The 21,040-nt window shown below is 36.4% G+C and overlaps 4 protein-coding genes and 1 long non-coding RNA gene across 6 annotated transcripts; 1 reads left to right on the forward strand and 4 right to left on the reverse strand.

The window, feature by feature from the left end:
• Window positions 1-1,651: 1,651 nt before the first annotated feature.
• LOC115967394 lies at window positions 1,652-4,554 on the reverse strand. The gene is made up of 3 exons (XM_031086480.1): window positions 4,177-4,554; window positions 3,950-4,071; window positions 1,652-2,140 (listed from the first exon to the last, which is right to left on the reverse strand). Exons 1-3 carry the CDS (start codon window positions 4,298-4,300, stop codon window positions 1,820-1,822), a joined length of 567 nt encoding a protein of 188 aa, XP_030942340.1. The 5' UTR covers window positions 4,301-4,554; the 3' UTR covers window positions 1,652-1,819.
• A 1,823-nt stretch (window positions 4,555-6,377) lies between these two features.
• Window positions 6,378-8,471, reverse strand: LOC115967802 (actin-104-like). Its single transcript, XM_031086949.1, has 4 exons — window positions 8,332-8,471; window positions 7,861-8,254; window positions 6,985-7,598; window positions 6,378-6,767 (listed from the first exon to the last, which is right to left on the reverse strand). Exons 1-4 carry the CDS (start codon window positions 8,386-8,388, stop codon window positions 6,702-6,704), a joined length of 1,131 nt encoding a protein of 376 aa, XP_030942809.1. The 5' UTR covers window positions 8,389-8,471; the 3' UTR covers window positions 6,378-6,701.
• Window positions 8,472-9,247: 776 nt separating this feature from the next.
• On the reverse strand, window positions 9,248-12,274 carry LOC115966241 (ubiquinone biosynthesis protein COQ9-B, mitochondrial). The gene is made up of 6 exons (XM_031085494.1): window positions 11,844-12,274; window positions 11,623-11,730; window positions 10,573-10,734; window positions 10,306-10,477; window positions 9,817-9,890; window positions 9,248-9,705 (listed from the first exon to the last, which is right to left on the reverse strand). The coding sequence occupies exons 1-6, from the start codon at window positions 12,180-12,182 to the stop codon at window positions 9,625-9,627; spliced, it is 936 nt and encodes a 311-aa protein (XP_030941354.1). The 5' UTR covers window positions 12,183-12,274; the 3' UTR covers window positions 9,248-9,624.
• Window positions 12,275-15,471: 3,197 nt separating this feature from the next.
• On the reverse strand, window positions 15,472-18,652 carry LOC115969040 (pollen receptor-like kinase 3). The gene is made up of 2 exons (XM_031088601.1): window positions 16,959-18,652; window positions 15,472-16,653 (listed from the first exon to the last, which is right to left on the reverse strand). The coding sequence occupies exons 1-2, from the start codon at window positions 18,475-18,477 to the stop codon at window positions 16,085-16,087; spliced, it is 2,088 nt and encodes a 695-aa protein (XP_030944461.1). The 5' UTR covers window positions 18,478-18,652; the 3' UTR covers window positions 15,472-16,084.
• Window positions 18,653-18,917: 265 nt separating this feature from the next.
• On the forward strand, window positions 18,918-21,033 carry LOC115967664. Of its 2 annotated transcripts, none has more exons than XR_004086506.1 (4): window positions 18,918-19,070; window positions 19,464-19,523; window positions 20,516-20,624; window positions 20,742-21,033. It is a non-coding gene; the product is annotated as an uncharacterized LOC115967664 (long non-coding RNA). The 2 variants fall into 2 exon arrangements; XR_004086507.1 differs by lacking the exon at window positions 18,918-19,070 and adding an exon at window positions 19,087-19,204.
• The last annotated feature ends 7 nt before the right edge of the window (window positions 21,034-21,040 follow it).

Consider the following 21,040-nt stretch of genomic DNA (forward strand, 5'->3'; position numbering starts at 1 on the left):
TTTCAGCGCAATCCAAACGGTCACTTAGTGTGTGTTTGGCTCTAAATTAAAAAACCAATTTATTTTACTATTCAATTTATTTTTTGCTACTATTTATGGGTCTTATTGTACTTTTTGGTAATATTTATGGATCTCACTGTACTATTTCAGCCAACTTTTACCTTTATCTATGGTATTTTTAGCAAAAAAAATTCAGTTTCAGCAAAATAAACGGATCCTAAATAAACCCTTAGTACTGTTAACTTTTTTTTATGATTTGATACAACATACACCAAATCTCGAAAGTTGCACAGAAGAGGTTCATGAGAAATCAGCTCTGATCATTATTTAAACATGGCATTGCATGTGAAGTGCAAGCCTAATGTTTCCATGTCACACTGAAAATCAGACTCACCTCCCCTTCATTCAGGGAATGTAAGCAAAGAGATGAGGACCTCACTGAGCGATTTCAAAGTCCTGAAACTGAGAGGCAGGTGCACAAGTGCAGCCCATGAGAAGTGATTCTCAACATCCCTTGGAGGTGCTTTAAGCATCGTCCCATCTGGGGAAATGCTGATGTCCTTTGTTGTAAAGGACCCGAACCAAACCACACATTTGGGGGCACTGTGTGCTGCAGTTGCTGATTGTCAAGCAGATTGGGTCCAAGGCAAGTTAGTTTGACCTGCCCATCTTTGTCATTCAATTCCACCATCTGAAAGAAAATATCAATGGTGGTGGAAAAAAAATGTTACAAAAGAAAAGAGTAATTACAGTGGGAAGGAGGGCTGCAAGACTGAAAATTGTATAGATTTTCTATTAGTTTTAGGCATTTAAGCATAGTTCATTCTAACTTGCTACTTTATGCAAAACAAGTTGTAAATGAAACGAGCTGAATCAAACCAAGTTTTAAAAGTTTGGAATTGTTCATTAATTTTATTTCAAACACAAGTTGAGTTAAAGTTTAGCACCAAACTAGATTATATATTCAAGTTTGGTTCATTTGTTTGTTTAACAAGCTCAAACTTGTTCACAAACTACTTGATTAACTTATTCTTATTTCATATATAGTACTAAATTTTGTTATCCTTCACAAATCTATGCTAACAAGTAGTAACTAAATTATTTTTGAAATTATATTATTTGAGTTAATAAGATAAAATGTTTTTCATAAATGAACTTATAAAAATTAGATCCATCTATTGGGCTATGTGGAGTTTGGTTTTGTGTTCGATCTAGTCTGTGGCCCAACCCGACCCGACGCGACCCAACATGACATGGAAGCGTTATAGATTTAAATGAAATTTTGGTGAGGCCTAGTTCATAGAGCGAAGGCTTGGGCCGATATTTTAGCTATACTTCAAGAATGCCTAATAATTACTCATAACATGTTTATGATGGTATAATTGTTTTGATAGCATTCTTGAGTTATCAACGTCTTTGGTTGAATAAGATGCTTATGATTATGGGTTTTATTTAAACAGATTTGAGTGAGAAACGGTATAGGTGGTGCTTCTTTGGGAGCTTGCTGCAGATAGCTCACCACTGCTTTGTTAGACGTGAAATTTAGTGCCCAGCTTCTTGGCCCTTTTTCCTGACTGAAAATAGCATTGAATATTTGTATGCAATGAAGTTTTAAGTTCTTACCACATGAGATTTAACCAGATAAAGAAAATTCAAGAAACTAAAGCATGTTAACTTTTATTATGATTTAATACAACACACACAAAAGTTGAACAAAGAGGTTCACAAAACATCTGCTCAAATTATCATTCAAAGCATTGAATGTATAGTGCAAGCCTAATGTTTCCATGTTACAGTGAAAATCGGACTTGACCTCTCTTCATTCAGGGAAGGTGAGCAAAGAGATGAGGGCCTCACTATTTGGAAAGAGTGAAACAAGTTCTGAGCGTTTTGCCAGTTCAAAGTCCTGAAATTGGAAGGCAGGTGCACAAGTGCAGCCCACAAGAGAGAAGTGAGTCTCACTATCCCTTGGAGGTGCTTTGAGCACTGTCCCATCAGGGGAAAGGCTGATGTCCTTTGTTGGAAAAGAACCAAACCACACATTTGGAGGCACTGTGTACTGCGGTTGCTGATTGTCAAGAAGATTGGGTCCAAGGCAGGTTAGTTTCACTTGCCCATCTTTGTCATTCAATTCCACTACCTGAAAGAAAATATCAATATGGTGGTGGAAAAAAATGTTAAAAAAGAAAGAGTAATTACATTGGGAAGGAGGCTTGCATGACTAAAGTTGTACAGATTTTCTATTAGTACTAAAACATGCGATCAATCTTGAAATGTAATCCTTCAACTAAGAGATGAACTAAACACAACTTTATGAGTACTTTTCATGTTTCAGTCGTTTTCAATGACAATTTTATGAAGACCATGCTAAAACACAACATCTACATATACAAGAACAAAAGAAGAACAAGGGATCTCATGACATGAGTGCTTTGAGTGTTTCATATGCATTTTCAGCAACCAAAGCAGTTATACAATTTTGCACTACAATACCACAGAATACACATAATGTGACATTTGCCTCACACAGGTATATATGCACATAGATATATAGTGCAGTTTGTGACACGTTTAATATTACACATAATTTTCAGCATTATACAATTTGCACTACAATACCACAGGTGACATATATGCACATAGATATATAGTGCAGTTTGTGACACGTTTAATATTACTGTGTAATCTTTCACATGATTAATCAAAACTATCTAAAGCTAGGGAACAATGCAAGCTTTCATATATAAAACCTAGGGGTGGATCCAATAATGGAGCAGAATATGATTCAACAGAGAATATCAATTAGCCATCCTTGACTGAATCAAAATTTCTAAGATGCCTCTCCAATCAAGTTCAATGAACAGCCCAACTGGTTAGCTGTTTCTGCATTGAAGCAACCCACATTGAACTAATCAAATCCCCCTGAAAACGTCGGTAAAGATGGGTTGGATTACCCCTCATTGTACTAATTTATATTTATTTATAGGACTTGGCTCTGGTCCAGTGTATTGGACCCATTGCAATGGCGACACCTAACCAAAAGTAGACATGTTATCATCACAACAGGTCTAGTGCACTGAGCACTAGACCCAATCTTTACCCTTATTTATATTTTTCGGTACCAATCAATCACAACTGTGGGAGGACAAGAATCTGAGAATATGGACAGATGGGCCAAGGACAATGCCAAGAGTGTGGACCTCAGAAAGCACTAATAGTAAATCCTTGACAAAAGATGAGCAACCCTCTGTAGGTACAGGGAGACTATAACGCCCGAGGACCCTGAGGATACCAACATGTCCTCGGGGGGCTGAGAACCAATGCTAATGGCCGTCGGGCACAAACCGAGGTTAAGGAGGCTTTGTCGTCGAGCTAGGAAGGAAAGAAGACAGATAAAGCATCCATCACCTTCGCATTCAATGTTCTGAATCCACTTAGCTAGTCACATTAATAAGGAAATTACCCATGAACAGTGTCAACACAGCTCATAGCCTAGTGTAGAAGCCTTCTAGTAAGGCCTTGACGAGACAAGTATCAAGGAATTGAACCCTGACCCGGCTAAGATACAACTTAGATGACTATATAAGGCAAAGAAGCCCCTCAGCAAGGGGGAGAAAAAGATTCACTCTTGTAACATAAGAACAGTTGTAATCACTATCTCAGACTAAACCCGAGGAGCTCAATACAAGCTATTTGAGGCTATCTTTCACCAAAACTCGCATAATTACATTTAATGTTAATTTAATCAATTCCAGTCAGTTTCTTCTCATCTAAATAAGGGTATTAAAGGTTGATTGGCATTCAAAGTAGCAACTTTGATACGTTTTTGCCTTGACTTATTTTTGCCCGCCACAACAACAATCGTCAATTCACAATAATTTGCAGTAAGACTGATAGTAAATTTAGCACTTTTTTTTTCTTTATGCATTGGTTCAGGGTGAGTGCATACCATGATAGGTTCTCCCACATAAAAATGCCATGTTTCTGCACATGGTATACGGTGGAGGCTAGACACACTCCCAGACGGTAGCAAAAAGTAAATGCACGAACTCACTGCGCGTTCCACCTTATCTGAAATCATTATAACAACAACAAAATTTATATACAAAACAACATAGGATTCATCATCATCATCATCACATATAAATAAATATATGTTCTTCTATCGTAACTTACACTGAGGGGGAAGCTGAGACTTGGAGAGAACGATAGAGTTATCTCTGAAAGTTTCAGAGTAAAACCCACCTTCTTGGTGGGCAGCCAGATTCAACTTGGCTATAATCTCTGATGCTGAACCCATGTTTGCTTTCCTTTGTTTTGCCTTAATCGCACTCTTTGATCGCAGTTCAGATCAGCCTAACCTTACATAATATAAAGCCCCAACTGGCTATTTACCTACTCTTTATCTTGAATATACTGTACACCGTTGTTGCAAAAGTCGTCGCCTGGATGCCACCAAACTTTTTTGTATTTTTTATATTAAAATTCCATAATTTGGAGTAGTTGAGTTTTGGAAAATGTATTGTCTTTGTTGAAACGAGAGTAGCAGATGTATTACGGAGTAGAACTAACAAGCCTTGGCTATTATTTTAAGGAAGTTTTGATAATAGGGAATATTAAAAATTATTTTTTTTTTTCCATAAAAAATCTATTAAAATCGCTTGATCTCTTGGGTATTTATTGACTTTTCTTCTAAACTATTACTCCACTTCTAACTCTAAAAATACATTATAAGTCTGTTTGGAAACAACTTATTTAATTAAAATTGAAATTTTTTTGTTAAAAGTACCGTAGATAAAAGTAAAAATTAATTAAAATAGTATCGTGAAACCCATAAATAGTATCAAAAAATACAATGAGACTCATAAATAGTCACAAAAATAAACTGAATAGTAGCAAAAACAAGTTAAATAATAAAATAAGTTGACTTTAAACTCTTGCCATTGCCTACACTTACCATTGCCTCATGTTTTGATGTTAAGTTGAACATAATATAGCATTAAAAATACCAATTAACCCCCTTGCCATCTACTTTGGAAATGGGTAAATTAGTCTTTGAATGTTAAATTTTGTCATATTTAACACCAAAAGGGGAGATGTTGAAACAAAGTTAAACTTTGGATAGACAATCGCGCATTTTAATAATTCAAGGGGTTTGCATGTAATCGGGGTAAAAGATTATGGTAGAAAAATATAATTTGCCTTTTATTTATTTATTTAGTTTTTTAATTGCAAATTAATTCAATCTAGAATGGCCATTTTGCATTTCACATTTTTTTTTATTGGTTAGTTAGATACACATCAATTAGGTCTTTAACCCACAACCTCACCCTCCAAGCAATTATTATGAGAGAAGTACTAATTGAGTTATAACTCATTGGCACGATTTTAAATCACAAATTTTCAATTGTCATATTAGATCCTTTTAACGATTTTATTTAAAACCAAGCTTTGAGATCAAAATATAGCAATAGTTTGTTTTAATTTTCATAGACCAAAGTTGTAGCTAAAGCCAAGACATCATTAGTCTGATGGCACCTCCAGTTCAAGACCAAGGGCGGGGGTAGAGTACATTTAGGATTTCTAACCAAAATAAAAATTCAAAAAAAAAAAAAAAAAAGTTGTAGCTGAAAGTGTGTTCACAAAAATGCAAAATCTATTAATTTAGATTGGAATCTTAATCATTTGTAATCCAAATTTTAAGGTGTTAAATGTGGTAATTAAAAATTTGTGAATAAAATTATATGATGGATTAAGCCCTAGGTTATTGAGTTTCATTATTCTTGATTTGATGGTGCAACCAGCCCCAACATGAGAATCCATATGTCTTGAGCAACTGGGTTTGAGGGAAAATTCTGGTGACACAACTTTGTGCACAAAGTTGTGCACAGAGTTGTGGCACCAGAAACACTCGGGTTTGAGTCTTCCTTAATTATTGTAAAAGCATTTTTGGGAATGTTTGGTAAACCTGCTATCTGAGATATCCTCTTACAATAATGTCAATAGAGGGCATTTTGGTGCGTTTTTTAATTTGACAATTCACAGCCAAAGAAACACTATTATTTATAGTTTCACAACTTCCCTCTTCTTCTTTTTTCTTTTTTCCCGTCTTTACCCTCTCTTCTAAGTATTGCATTCGAAGTCTAACTCGCATGATGATCCATACCGCCAATATGTCTTATAGACAGTTTTAGTCTCGATACTCCTAATGAGGGGCTTAAGTCCTTTTGAGTGTGCAAGCAAAAGGGGATCAATGTCAATCTATATATATGTCACTGCTCAGCATCTTTATTGACTTGAGGTTGAAAAATTGACAATGCGTTTTTATTTTATTTTTTGAAATAGGACTATACATTATTGAGAGATAGAGAGATAGAAAATATTAAAGATATATTAGACATATTAGCCCAGTGTAATAGGCTGAAACTCACTCTTATTTGTACTGGTAGTTTAGGGTTTAGTCGTCTATATATACACATCCTATAATTCATTGTAACACAAGTATTGTATTATACTCTTACATAATAAAGATGTAGCCCTTAAAAGATTTCTCCATGAACGTAGGCCGATAAGGTTGAACCACATAACCCTCGTGTTCTCAGTGTTCCTATTCTATGTTTTCCCTTCCGTATCCATTCTAGTATATACAACATGGTATAACACATCACGTTGCTAATAAATTTTACAGGGTATTTCGTTATTCAAAAACATTTCATGTGGACAATAGAAGAACCTGACTCCATGTAGTCTTCCTTAGTTATCCACATCTGCAACACAAGCTCAATACCAACTATCAGTAATAAACAATGTAGACTTCTCCTAATAAATATAAAAATACATCTAGATGTCTTAATGTGCTTATTGTTGATTACGGAGGAAGCATGATGCTAGCTAACTATATCTTGAGAAAATGGATTCTATATGCAATACTTAGATTGATAAAATTATAGGAAAAATTAAAATGTGAATAACAAAGAAAGGCACCTGCTGAAAAGTGCTTAATGAAGCCAGAATGGAGCCACCAATCCAAACACTGTACTTTCTTTCTGGGGGTGAAACCACTCTCACTCTTACCCCAGGAGGTGCCAGTGAGCTCAGCTCCTTAGCCAACCTATCAGCAAGGCCTGGTATCATAGTGGTGCCCCCACTAAGCACCAAATTACCAAACATCTCTCTCCTGATGTCCATATCACACCTTCTGATTGACCTCAGCACAATCTCATGGACACCACCGGACTCCATTCCCACTATTCTTGGATCAAACAGGACTTCTGGGCACTTGAACCGCCCTGCTCCAATTGTTATAACTTGCCCATCAGGCAATTCATATAGCTTCTCCAGCTCGGAGCTCTCCTTTGACACGCCAAGTTCTTTCTCAAAATCCATTGCAACATAAGAAAGTTTCTCCTTTATATCCCTGACAATCTCTCTTTCTGCTGATGTTGTGAATATGTAGCCTTCTTCTGCTAGGATCTTGGTGAGGTAGTCTGTGAGGTCTTTGCCAGCTAAATCAAGCCGCTGGATGGCATGTGGAAGTGCATAACCCTCATATATTGGGACTGCATGTGTCACTCCTTCTCCAGAATCCATTACCATTCCTGTCAAAGATCCTTAAATGTATAATTGGAACATAAACTCCGACAAGGTGCTACCAGGTGCATGTGTGCAGTTGTAATAATATAGCAAGTGAATCTTGAATGATATAGAAACCTAAAGTCATTCCTAATGGCCGAACTAATCACTTCTCCCTTTCTTGAAAGATTACTATAAACATGAGTTTAATATCAGTTGTCAATTGTCAAAGATGGGTTATGGTATGAAAATCATAATAACCTTCCTTGAGGTATAAGTTTTACGTACCTGTGGTTCGTCCACTGGCATACAAGGACAGCACAGCTTGGATGGCTATGAAAGTGGCTGGGATTGTAAAGGCCTCAAACATGATTTCTACCATTTTCTCTCTGTTGGTTTTGGGATTCAAAGGGGCTTCCGTTAAGAGGACGGGGTGTTCTTCTATGTTGACTCTGAGCTCCTTGTCAAATGTATGCTCCCAAAGTCTCTCCATAGCTTCCCAATCTCTCACTATTCCATGCTCAATGGGATAGCTTAAACTGAGGATCCCACGCCTTGCTTGTGCTTCATCTCCAAAGTAGATAGCCTTCTGTCCAATGCCAATCATTGCATGCCTGTTTCTTGGCCGACCTATTATGCTAGGAAAAAGTACACATGGAGCATCATCACCAGCAAACCCAGCCTGCATTAAGGGAAGTCAAACTGTTAGTACATAATTAATGAAGATTTGCAGGGGGGAAAATTGCTGGATTGACTAACCTTGACAGAGCCTGTTCCATTGTCACAAACAATTGGACGATTTTCATCAAAATCCATGCCTCTTGTGCTTAATTAGAAGCTTTCCAAGAAGTGGATTGAAAGGGAATAGTTGTGGGAGGCTGGCATATACAGGCTATGTAAATAAAGATAGGGAAGCCGAAAAAGGAGGAGAATAATGTTTAACTTTCGCTTTGACATGAATTTTAGCATTACTCTCTTTCGGTTGCTTTTGTGCATGTCAAAGCATATTGAAAATGCCTTATTTATACAAATACTTTTCCATTCTGATAAGGCATCGAGTAGGCTGCCCTTTCTTCATTTGCAGGCTTCTAAAAGATATGGTCTAGTATTCGAAAAACTTTTTAAATTGTCTATATTTTTTAGCTGAATTAAAAATGTATACACTTTTTCTTAGGGATTTTTGTTTTGTTTGTTTGCTTCTTGTTTTTTTTTTTTTTTTTCAGAGAGTATAACTCTTTGAAATCAATGCAAGCATAAACTACTAAAAACGGTTTGCTACTTTGTTGAAATCATATTATTAATCAACATAATCACATGCCAAAGTAATTCACTTGATAAGCAAAAGCAAATGCTAGAACTGAAGGATTTTTTTTTTTTTAATGCATATTCGTATTGGAATTGAAGGCTTTTTTTTTTTTTTTTTTTTTTTAATGCAAGGTCAATGCCACACGTCGTACACATGATCAAACCCGAATCAACCAAAATTTACCTTATAGTACATCTTACATCATTCATCATTGTAACATATGCTTTTTGAAATACAATATATAGACTGATAGACATATATCATGTAAATGCAAGCGTGTCATAATTTAAAAAATATATATATATAAATATATATATATATATAAATATATCTACCACATATAAATGGTAATTGTGCTACTGTGAGCAATATTGAAATCGTTATCCATGAACTCTCACTTTTATTTCTACCTTCTCTAATGCCAGATAGGATAACATACTACCGTTATTTACAGAACCGTGGAGAAATCCACCACAGGAAATCAAATTTTAACGGTAATAGATTTAAATGTTCTTCAAATTCCAGCCTCGAAAGGCTTTCTGCCAATCAACAAAGAATTTAGACAAATAAACCATTGAAGATAATTAGTAGGACCATCCAAAGTACCACCAACACAGCATATCTTCCAACTTACAATCCTTCATCAGTGGCAATAAGGTGAAAAAAGTACACTTCAATCTTGAGACCTTCCCCAAGTGACTTAGTGCCTGATGCTTTTCATAGATTTCTTCTAAACCATCTAGCATTCATCCTCGAAAAGCTTTCTTAACAAATCCTTGCAAAGAGCTCCCCATTCCAGCACCAACAGCTTCTGCCAAATACTGAGCCTGCAAAAAACTCACCACAATGAAGAGTTTTGTACAATGCCAACATTCCCAAATGGTCATAATTGAGAAAATATAAGAATTCAAAACAAGAAAGGAAGCAAGAGAAAATACCTCTTGGATGGACTTCTTCAGATCAAAAGCATCTTTCACACGACCATTTAAGAAACACCATGTATCACGAAAATCTGTAAGAAAATGTCAAGCAACTGAGTAAAAATGTTATTTATGGTATGCATTCACCATGGCACTTAAAAAAGAAAGTTTTCACCAACACTGCACAATGCAAGAACTCAAAAAGGGTTCATACCACATGAAAAGTTCACCCCCCCTCCCCCCAAATATATATATATATATATATATATATATCCAGATATTCATTTTAGGGAGAAGTGAGGTGGTGGGAAGAGGGTGGGGGGGGGGGGGGGTGGGGGGGGTGACCTTTGCTCACCTTGGTATTGGGAGCTTTTTGCATCATCATTGTTTTGGTTACCCACAATTTGATCAAGGTGGACAAGCATTGTAGTGATCATCTTTTTATTATTATTATTTATTTATTTAAAAAAAGAGTCAAGTTTGAAGACCAAAGTAAAGAACATAAACCTGGGGAACTATCAGTCAGCATGTATATCTCGGTTGTTGAGTATATTCCCCCAAGGACAGTACGCTTTACATACCAATCAATATCAGAGGCCTCATCACCGACAGCATGCCAGATCTCATCTACAAGCATTGCCCTCTGCTTAAAACTTGTTGGAACATTCAATGGTTGTGCCTGCAGAAAAAATTGATAACAGATATTTTCCGTGGTTCAGATTTATGAATGCAAGTCATAGCTTTAACAAGTCGATTGGCTGCTGAGGATAATACCTGGATGCTAAGAGCTTGAGGCCATTTTGAGATGTATGGAGCCTGCATTTCCAGGCGAAACCTAATAAGCTTGGAGATGTGATCACTAGGCATCATGCTTTTTAAGTCCTCTCCAGAGTCAATTCTATCAATGAGCCTTTGCAAGCAATCATCCATGAAAAACTGAAAAGTGAAAAAAATACCACCAGCTCAATACACACATAGAAAGGAAAGTAAGTTTTGTTGGTAAACAGAAGTGCATCACTAAGCATGTGTTACACTGCAAAAAGAGTAATGGCACTAGACCCCAAAAACAGTTTTAACAAAATGCAACCACAGATCAATTAGTAATATCTGATTCCAACCTCAAAAGAGATTATCATTAGCAAGTCAATACTAAAGTGTTAATAGAAGTATACAACACAGTAGATGGTTAGACAACAATCTGCAAAAGTAGTGCACAAAAGTTTTAAATCACTGAAACCCATCAAAAAGCCACCTGAATTGAAATCCCTCCCTTTTTAACTACTGCCAGAAACACGCTAGCTGTTCAAGACAAATCGTGTCAACAATGATGGCTAACTCACATCCACATGTATTGTAATATGACACCATGAAGAAAATAGAAAACAACGAAAAGTCATGGATACAAATCGACCTAAATCAAATTCAATCACAAATCATAGTGTTATATTATTACCAACATTCTTTTTAATTAAAAAGTTTCATATGCACCCAATGGGTCTTAAAGCCACAACCTTGCTGAAATGTCATTTGAGCGAAAAACTTACCAAAAACATTTAGTGAGAACAAAGCCCCATTATCAAAATGTGTTAGAATACTAAGTAAGTGATTATATCCGCTATTTTCTATCAACTTAAGCTTTTGAAACAGTCGATAATTTATCAAAATGTGCTGAATTTGGGGAGAAAAATCAAAATTTTATACACTATCACAAAATTCAGCGACTTAAAAACAAATAGTGAACATGACCCAATTGCTAGCATCCTGAATATAATTGAGTTGGAAAAACCAAAGTTAAATTGATGCTAAACCGGTGAAGAAAAGTACCTCGACGAGTGCGGCTTCTTTCCTTGGGAAAGAACCAATGATAGAAGGAGAAACACCAACTGCCCTGGCACCAGCAATCATAGCCGCTTCAGTCCACCCCAACCGCACCTGCAATTACAAAATGGGCATTAGTCTTCTGTCTTAGCAATAGTCATTTGTGTTCTCTTTGACAATTTATCAAACACATTGTGGGCATAAATAAAAAAGAGTGTAGTACGGACCACGTGGGGAAGCGAGGCTTGAAGCACTCGACCTTGCTCGTCTTGGTACTCTGCGTACCGCCGTTTCCTCTGAGTCTCTTGGGGTACAGCTTCCTCGGCCGTTGAGGTTGACGCGGGGTCAGAATGATTACTCGCAGAGTGCTGATTTGGGCTTGGATTAAAGGTTTGGTTAGGCGAAGATTGAGGAATTTCAGAAGTGGAGGAGAAACGACAAGTGTTATTGTCAATATTTTGATGATGAGGAAGAAGAAAAGGGAAACGGAGACGGGCTTTGATATTGATATTGCTACCAGAAGGTGCACGGAGGAGGAGCAGACGCTTCGTCGCCGTTCGGTACATTTCCGGTCACTGCTACAAGTCTACGGAGAACAAAGGGGAAGAGAAGAAGAGAAGGGTTTAGGATTGTTTGTTAATATTATATTCGTTTGGTTTGACAAATATATAATATAATAATAAAAAATTGTTTGACAGGAGATTTTTGAGGTTCCACGTTGTAGTGTGAGGTGGTGCCAAGTGTCATAGGGCTCTGCCAAGAGGAAAGTTTCGGCAAATTGCACCCCATTTTTTACCTCCTCTCCCCTCCGCTAGACTATTTTTGAGAGAGAGAGAGAGAGAGAGAGAGAGAGAGAGAGAGAGAGAGAGAGAGAGAGAGAGAGAGAGAGAGAGATACATTTTTTCATTTATTTGTTTCGATAAAAAATTTTCTATAAAAATGATTTTTCGTATTTTTTAGAATTTGATAGCATAAAAAAAAATATTCAATAAAAATCTTTGGTCAACATACTCCCATTTTTTACCTTCCCTCCAATTGATTTCTTTAGTTCTTTTGAGAGATAGAGAGGAGAGGAAACATACATTTTCTCGCTTGTTTGTTTCGATGAAAAATCTTATGTAAAGATAATTTTTCGTATTTTCTAGTATTTGATAGCATAAAAAAAAAAAAAATAGTGAATGAAAAACTATTTTTGGTCAACATAAAAAGTATGGCTTAATTTTAGAGATTGTTATCCACTTTTTTTTTTTTGGAAAACAACTCTATCTCACAGCAAGCTAAATAAGGGGAATTTAAAAATTGTTTTTCAACTCATTTAAAGTTGCTACCAAACAAAATTGTAGCTGATGCTCTAGCAAAAAAGGCTAAATGTTGTACGGCGCTGCAAATGTGGTTGGAAAACCTCCCTAAGGATATTGCCCATTTAGTCTTATTTGATGTTCATTGAGTTTTGGCTATTCCTAGTCTAGTTTCTCAAAAAAAAAAAAAAAAAAAATGTTGCTACCAAACATAGGAAAATAATATAGTTTTATAAAAAATACTTTTTGGAAAATTACTTATTATCTAAAAAACATTATCGCTGAAACAAACAAAAAAGTTAGCCCTCTCACAATAGTCGGATGTCTATTTTAGACTCTTCAATAGATGAGATGACGCGTATTTTCACCAATTTTGAAATTCCTTTATTATGCTCTTTTTTTACCGTCAGTTAATTTTCTAAATATATTAGTTACATGGCTTATTTTAAAACATTTTTATTATGTGAAAAATTCAAGTTTCTAAAACTCAAGTTCCACTAGAAACTTAAAAAAATATATTATCTCATGATTTTTTTTTATAAAACTTGAGTTCCAAAAATGGTCACATATCAAAAATGTTTCAAAATTGATCACATAATTAATATGTTTGGGAAATTAGCCTAACGGGCAAAAAAAAAAAAAGTCTCATCTATTATTTTTCAGACAATTAATGGTTTACATTATACTAGTATTACACTTTTTTTAAAAAAATTTTAATTTAAGTTATAGTCAAGCCAATTTTGGGCAATCCTCCAACAAATGCCTAGTAAGACCACCCAAGTCAATCAAGACCCTTATGATCGGTAAGGCTCTCTTTGTTTTACCTAATCACCCAGTTAATGGCAATAGCCACAGAGCCTACAGTAGACTTCCTAAGAGGTGATGCTTAAGATCATCATGCAAGATTAACATGGTCACAAGTTGGCTCCAAATTAGTATCAAAATTGGGCTTTTAGACTTAATGGTCCATCCTACCACTATTACGGGCCTTTTATTTTATGTAAGGAAATAAGGTTTTTCTTATTTGAAAAATGTTCCAAGCAGTGGTCATGATAATTGTGATGTTTGGTTCCAAATATATTGTGCGGCCTAGGTGTCAACCATAGATATCAATTCAAGGCCCTTTTGCTCTTCTTTCTTTTATCTTTAGGTTTCGGCCCCATTTTACTTAGCTCCCCTACCTCTTTTGCAAGAGCATCATTATGGGCCATGGGTCCTTCAAGTTCATGCGAGGCCCATGTTTTAGTTCTCTATGCCTGAGCTATTCCTTCAATTTTTGGGAGCCAACAAAAGGCTTAACTACTTTTTGACTATGTATACTTTCAAAGCTAACAAAATGCTAGACTTTCAAAGCTAACAAAATGGTTAGCACTTATCTGGCTACAATATTCTCTATATACATTGTACTTTGCATAGCTGGAAAGAATACAAAGAATAGAACAATAAGTGTCGCTAATAGATATTTATGCCGGGGTGATATGTCACGTGCATGAAATAATTATTTAATTTTAAGGAGATTTAGTGAGGAGTATTGTAAATTGCATCTTGTGGGATTGAATAAACTTATTAATTACCTAAAAATGAGGGGGATAGGGGATTCAATCGACAAGACAAAGAATTTGGCCCTCCTGGCAAAGCTTAATTGAGGCTTGTGCTAGGCTATAGTGAGTTATTATAACGTTAGGTTTTTGTTTGACAGATGGCTCAGTTGTTGAAGATGAGAGGATAGAAAACAAAGAAGGAATAGAAAAGTGGGGAGATAGATGAGATTTTAATTTCCCTCATTTGTGTCTAGTTAGAGGATGAAAAAGTGAAGGGATAGAAAATAGAATTTGCATAAACTTACTCTCATGCCTGTATTACATAACTTTTTTATTATAAATATTTTATAAAGGAAAAATTAAAAGCAAAAATGGTTCAACGTAAAATGGTTAAGGAGCAAAAAAACTCAGGAAAAAAAAAAAAGGTTTAAAAAAAAAAAAAAGGTTTAAACGTGAGTAGCAAAGATCCCTTAAAAAAATTATTAAAAAAAAAAAAAATAGAAGGTTCAACGTGACACCAAAGAATCTAGGAAAAAAAAAGTTTTAACGTAGCAAAGAAAAAAAAAGGGTTTTAACGTTGAATATTTACTTTGGGGAGAAGAAGGGGTAGATAAGTCATTTTCACCAAACCACTTCCCCTTCATATTTTCTCTCCAATTTGAGGGTTGGAAAATGATAGGCTCAATGAGAAAACAGTTAGACTCCACCATTTTCTCTCTTTCAAAATCACTCCAATCAAATACCTTTTTCACTCAAAATTTCTCAAGTAATGCTAAAACCACAAACTATTTTACAAACGATTGTTGTGACTAGTTTTTTACTAGTTTTCATTTAAGCCCACCACTAACATTAAATTTTCAGGATGGTAGAGTAAGATTTGGAACTATTAACCCTTAGAGTCGTGTATGTATGTGCAGTCTAATATAAATAAATAAAATTCTTGAAAAGATTGAAACTTTAACGAGCAATTTTCATTAAGACACTTTACACAAGTCCAACAGGAAAAAAGCAGTACCTAGATTTATCAACAAAGGAGATCAAAAACATGCAAATAATGAAGCAATTAACGCTGTTGTGGAAACCATTTTGTCATCTTTCAAATTTTAGTCATGCCCCAACTTACCACTAACTAGCTTCACCAAAATCCATCAGAATTAAGTGAGCGTCTCTGAAGACTTTTCATTTAAAGGAATGGCAAGCACAACGCACCCTGCATTTTGAAAGGAATACACAAAGCCAACCCACAATGCACCCCAAAAAAAAAAATGTTAAGATTACTCTGTAGGAGTTGTCATCGTGCTCTATTCAAAAGGTTTTTTTTTTAAAAAAAACATGACTACAGCTCCAGCTTAGCATTTTCAAATTTTTGGTATCCTTTTTTTTCCCCTAATTGGCTAGTTTAAAATGTGAGAATGTGAAATGCTATGCACAACCGTTTCATTGGGTAGTAAAGAAGTGCCAAAGACAAATCTATCACCACATAGATCCATTACCAGAACTGGTCTTCAAAGCTCTCTCTAGTCTTGAAGGAACGAGCTAGCTCGCAAAATATTGCCTCTTCTACCCCTTTTTCCTAACAAATTAAGCCAAAATGTATTGAACTAGTACATTGTCACAGCATGGCATGCCTTAAATCTGTACCTCTTCTATCCTCCTAATGGCTTCCCTCATGTCGAGCCGTTGCTCAGAATTACTTTCAGTGCAAGCAGCCCCAATTCGGAGAAGTTGCAAAATCTGATTGCGCGAATTAGTATAGCTCAATAGCTCCGGATCGATTAATTCATCCTCTCTCCTTTCATACATTGAGGTTAGAACCCATTGCACAACATCAATCCCACCCTTGCCATTGCTAAGATATTGAGAGGGGAATTTGCCAGTAAGGATTTCAAGAATGACAATTCCAAGGCAATAAACATCTGACTTGGGAGAGACTTCTTGGTATTGTGTGAATTCAGGGGATTTATAGGCAAACATTGATTGCACGGCATTGGGTGTGTTGATTAGTGGATGAAAGCCATAGTCACTTAGGAGTGGCTCATAATCATCACCTAGAAGAACATTGCTGGACTTGAGGTTTCCATGAGGCAACTCATAAGAAGAAAATTCAGTATGGAGGAACCCCATTCCACGTGCCATTCCCTGGATAATCTTCAGACGAATAGGCCAATTCAGCTCGGCATGAGAAATTCCACGATCACCTGCACAAGTCAATAATATGTTTTAAGGGTTTGTTTGAATATTGCTTATTTTGTTGAAAACTGAAAAACTCTCTAGCAAAATAATTTTTAAATGTATGAATAGTGTCGTGAGATCAATTTTTAATGAAAGTTTTGTTATAAAAAAGGGGTTGTGGATTCCGTGAACACGTCCACAGTATCCAAATGGATACTAAAGCCGAATCATAAAATGTATCTATTTCAAATAAAAATAATTTCCAGGAATAGAGCCTGCATGCAGAGAAGAGGCTTAAGATGGCAATGGAGATCAAAGTCATAACACATACCATGTAAGACATACAACAGGCTGCCTTTAGGAATGTATTCAGACACCAACAGCTTCTCCTCTCTTCGAAAATGGTAAGCCAAAGGCGTCAAGATATTCCGGTGCCTTAGTCTTCCAAACCGCCTCATCTCGGCATCAAACCCTTCTCTCTGTAATCTATTCATCTCCCTCAACCTCTTCACCACCACGGACAACCCAGTGGCCATCACAGCCTTATAGGCAGACCCCAACCCGCCATTCCCCAACACCTCCGCCGCGGCCTTCATCAAATCCTGCAACCCAAACGCACCCCTGTCATCATTCAGCATTACAAGATCAGACATCCCGTTCTTTCCATGGGTTGAACCCTTTCTCGAGCTGCCTTTACGGCTCGTCTCTGATGCCCTGCTGTTGCTGCGGTGAGAAGTAGAACTCGGCACATGCACTTCAACCACAGAGACAGAGTCTGGCACTTTTTCTCTTCCACCAAGCATACCAAAGTGATCCTCCTCCTCACTGCTCTGCTTGCAAGTGAAAAATGCAAATGCGATAAAAACAAGCGCTGCAATGCCAAGCACCACGACCACCACGAAGTTGCTGGACTTTTCTTCAGGTGGTACTTCATTAGGAACATTAGTATTAGTATTAGTATTATTATTAGTTTTATTATTGCCTATGCAAACCTTGTCCAGCGGCTTCCCACAAAGGCCTTCATTTCCTTTAAACGAGTCCACACTAAAAATGGACAAGCTCTCAGGGATTTCACCTTCCAACTTGTTATTGGACAAATCGAGTTGTTTCAAGGTAGGTATTTTCATAGGAGGGATAGGTCCTGAAAAATGGTTGTGCTCAAGGTGTAATTCTATGAGATGGGATAGTTGTGTCACAGATTCAGGTATGGTACCATTGAATTGGTTATAAGAAATCCAGAATTTCTTCAAAGAAGTAATATGGGTAAAGAAATCTTTCGGTATTTCACCAGAGAACTGGTTTCCTGTTAATAAGAGAGACTTCAGAGCACCAACCCTGTGAAAGTCAGGGATTGGACCTGAGAAGGAGTTGTTAACCAAACTGATTGTTCGAAGGCCATGAAGTGCATTTAAAGCTTCAATGTCTATCGTCCCGGAGATGTCTAAACCTGTGAGATGAAGGCCTGTGACAGTGCCGTTAAAGCAAATAATTCCAACCCACTTGGCTGAGCAAGGAGAGGAGTCAGGAAGCCATGAACTTAACCTGTCTGCACGGGTGAAGGATTGTTTGAGTTTGATAAGAGCCTCATATTCGGATAAGGAAAAAGAGAGAGGAGGGAGGAGGAGGAGAAGGAAGAAAAGGAGAACACGAACAGCGGCCATTGCTGAACCGGAAATGAGGCAGGTCCCAGTAGAAACCAGCCGCTGTTCGGAGGAGAGAGGATTAATGTGTGGTTCTTCTCTGAGTTTTTTTTGTTTGGTGTTCCTTTTTTCGTTCTGTTGATGAGTTTGTGTTTGGGTTTGGGTTTGGGAGGGAAGTGTGTCATGTTGGGTGTGAGGTGTGAGTTGCATTGATGAGAGGGAAATTGGTGAATAGGTAGGAAGTGCCAGATTTACGTTAAAACTCTCTAAGAATAGCTAAGCTAGCTAGGGACTTCTGGAAAGAGAGGCTTTGAGGGCTGTAGATTTAGTGTGGGGTCGAGAGGAAGAGAGAGAGATGTGCAAATTTTATGTTGACCTAGTCAGTTTCATTCGTTAATGAAGTGGCAGATTAAACTCCATTTTCGGATTACTCCATCAATTTTTACAAACAGTATGGGATTTATTTGGACGGTCCATCTATATAGAATGCTGAGGGCTCTGGCATGCATTTTCTAAACCTGGTACAAATAACTGTGGACACAGCCTAGAGTTACATTACTAACTTTTCCTAAAATTATAATAAATGGGATATGTTATCCAAGAATAAAAGGTCTATTTTTCATCCGAACCAATGGAAACGCACAAATTCCGAACTTTCAGTTTTGGAAGGTAGATTAGAATTTAGAGCACTCATGCAGAATACCATTACAGCAAATTTTTAACTAAACTCAAGTAAAACTATCCCGCGTTTATCTCCAGTCCTTTAAAATTATAAACCACTCTTTTCTCGAACCCCATTTCAGGTACTGTAGATTTGGTTTGAAATTTCCCCAAATTTCCTTGCTTTATGATTCAATTTTTCATCAAATTTGCTTGATGATGGATGGGTATATGATGCCCGATTGAATGCCATATATATGCCAGCAGGTGGGAGCATGTGGGATTTTTGTTGCTCAAAGTTATCATTTTTCTTGATTTAATTGTATTCATATTTTTGGGTTTTGAAACAGAAAGTTCAGTGTTTTTTTTTTTTTTTATGTATCTGGTTCAGTAGTTAATACAATTTGTTAAATCATTTGTTAGTGGTTGTTCATTAGTTTTTCTTCCCATGATGTTGATGTTGATGACTTGAACTTTGTCATAAGTGGCTTGCTCTTCTCATCTTGCTAATATGAAATTGCTGTATTTCAATTCAGGTGCCTGTGGTCCTCTACTTGTTTTGAAGTGATTCTGGCAGTCTGATATATAAAGTCTCTGTAAGTACTTTGCTTGGGATTATGCGGAAGCTGTATGTTGACTGCTATGGTTGGATGATGTTCTTCCAGTTGCTTATTTCTATCTAGGCTCCTGGTGATAGTTAGCATTGTCTTGGTGATGTGGTTTTAGTTGGTACATATATGTGAGTAAATTGATGATGTTTGGAAAGTAGCTGGAGTCATTGTGGAATGGTTGGCTGTGAGGTTGGGTTCTCTGGGTTGAGTGAGGGTGCTTAGCCCGGTTGCTTGTAAATCAGTTGTAATTGGTTGAACTTGTATAGTTGTATTCTTTGTTTCTTCTTAATATAATTTCTGATTCATGAAAAAAAGAACATGATCTTAATTAGCAACAGCATCCAACGTGTTCAGGATTGGATTAATTTTCTAAAGTCGAAGTGCTCCATGATACCTTGAATTGCATTATCATACAAGTTCCTGTCTAAGCTTTTGTTTTGGTCTAAAAACTATGTAGTTAGTATGGACAAGTTACTACTTTGAAATATAATGACCTTCAATGACAATTTAACCAGAAAATTTTATCATCAGAAGGATAGAATTGTTTTCTTTCTAGATGTTGTAATGACATTCATTGAGACCTATGGCTATTTTCCCAATGAGAATGATAAATGGAATCACTTTTTTTGTCATAATTTTGCAGAAAAACCATGTTATACGGTCTGTAAGTAGAAGTCATTCTGATGGTTGCAGTAGACATTTCTCCACTTGTTCAGATTTGTCAATTTTGCACTCTAAATTCAGTGATCCAATTTGCTATTACTTCATTTCTGATAATTTGTTCTGTTTGCCCAATTTCATTCAATCTCTGATATCTTCTTTGCAATATGTCAAAAGGGCTTAAATTTTCTTACCCTCTGAAATTGTAAAAACAACGTCTTAAAGATTTTCATTCATATATGAACCTAAGTTAGCCATGCCATTTCATCTATAATTAAATCTCTAAAATCCATGGCTACTTGTTGTGCATTTTCTAGAGAATGGGGGTGCAAGTTAGTGTGATTGTTCAGTTTAAATACTTGGATACACTATGGTTAAGAAAAGAGATCAGGTGGGACAACCATTGAAGATATTTATCAATACCAGGTTTGAAATACTCCATGTTGTTTTATTGGCTTGGTAATTGATTGAAATAAGAACTTAAAGCTTGAGGTTTGATTGTTTAGGTTTATTATGTTATTGTTAATATTTATTATTTATTAGGGAATGGATTTGCGAATGTCAGTGACTCGAACTTCACAGAGCTCTTACAAAAAGATTCTAACATGAATAATGAATTCATAATGGAATCCCTACAAAATGAAGTACATACCCAACAGTCTCCTCCTGAAGTTCAGATAATTGTTAAGAAGACACAACAGAGTGGTAATTTCATGGTAGGAGAAGACTGTCTCATTGTATTGACATTGCTCAATATTTCCATGGATGCAATGCAAGGAAATGAGCAAGTGCACAAAACATATTGGAATAGAGTTTGGAACTACTTCCATAAAGAGAGGACA

This window comes from Quercus lobata, chromosome 11 (assembly GCF_001633185.2).
Source record: "Quercus lobata isolate SW786 chromosome 11, ValleyOak3.0 Primary Assembly, whole genome shotgun sequence".
Taxonomy (NCBI): domain Eukaryota; kingdom Viridiplantae; phylum Streptophyta; class Magnoliopsida; order Fagales; family Fagaceae; genus Quercus; species Quercus lobata.

Excerpts from the sequence above, each read along its gene's own strand:
- LOC115967394 (XM_031086480.1), bottom strand. The coding sequence starts at position 4,300 with ATGGGTTCAGCATCAGAGATTATAGCCAAGTTGAATCTGGCTGCCCAC. Across the intron at positions 4,072-4,176 it reads GTCTCAGCTTCCCCCTCAGT|ATAAGGTGGAACGCGCAGTG; the intron begins GTAAGTTACGAT and ends TAATGATTTCAG. Across the intron at positions 2,141-3,949 it reads ATGTGGGAGAACCTATCATG|GTAGTGGAATTGAATGACAA; the intron begins GTATGCACTCAC and ends ATTTTCTTTCAG.
- LOC115967802 (XM_031086949.1), bottom strand. The coding sequence starts at position 8,388 with ATGGATTTTGATGAAAATCGTCCAATTGTTTGTGACAATGGAACAGGC. Across the intron at positions 8,255-8,331 it reads ATGGAACAGGCTCTGTCAAG|GCTGGGTTTGCTGGTGATGA; the intron begins GTTAGTCAATCC and ends CCCTTAATGCAG. Across the intron at positions 6,768-6,984 it reads CATTAAGCACTTTTCAGCAG|ATGTGGATAACTAAGGAAGA; the intron begins GTGCCTTTCTTT and ends CTTGTGTTGCAG.
- LOC115966241 (XM_031085494.1), bottom strand. The coding sequence starts at position 12,182 with ATGTACCGAACGGCGACGAAGCGTCTGCTCCTCCTCCGTGCACCTTCT. Across the intron at positions 11,731-11,843 it reads AAGCCTCGCTTCCCCACGTG|GTGCGGTTGGGGTGGACTGA; the intron begins GTCCGTACTACA and ends TTGTAATTGCAG. Across the intron at positions 10,478-10,572 it reads CTCAAGCTCTTAGCATCCAG|GCACAACCATTGAATGTTCC; the intron begins GTATTATCCTCA and ends TTTTTTCTGCAG.
- LOC115969040 (XM_031088601.1), bottom strand. The coding sequence starts at position 18,477 with ATGCAACTCACACCTCACACCCAACATGACACACTTCCCTCCCAAACC. Across the intron at positions 16,654-16,958 it reads CCTGTTGTATGTCTTACATG|GTGATCGTGGAATTTCTCAT; the intron begins GTATGTGTTATG and ends TGACTTGTGCAG.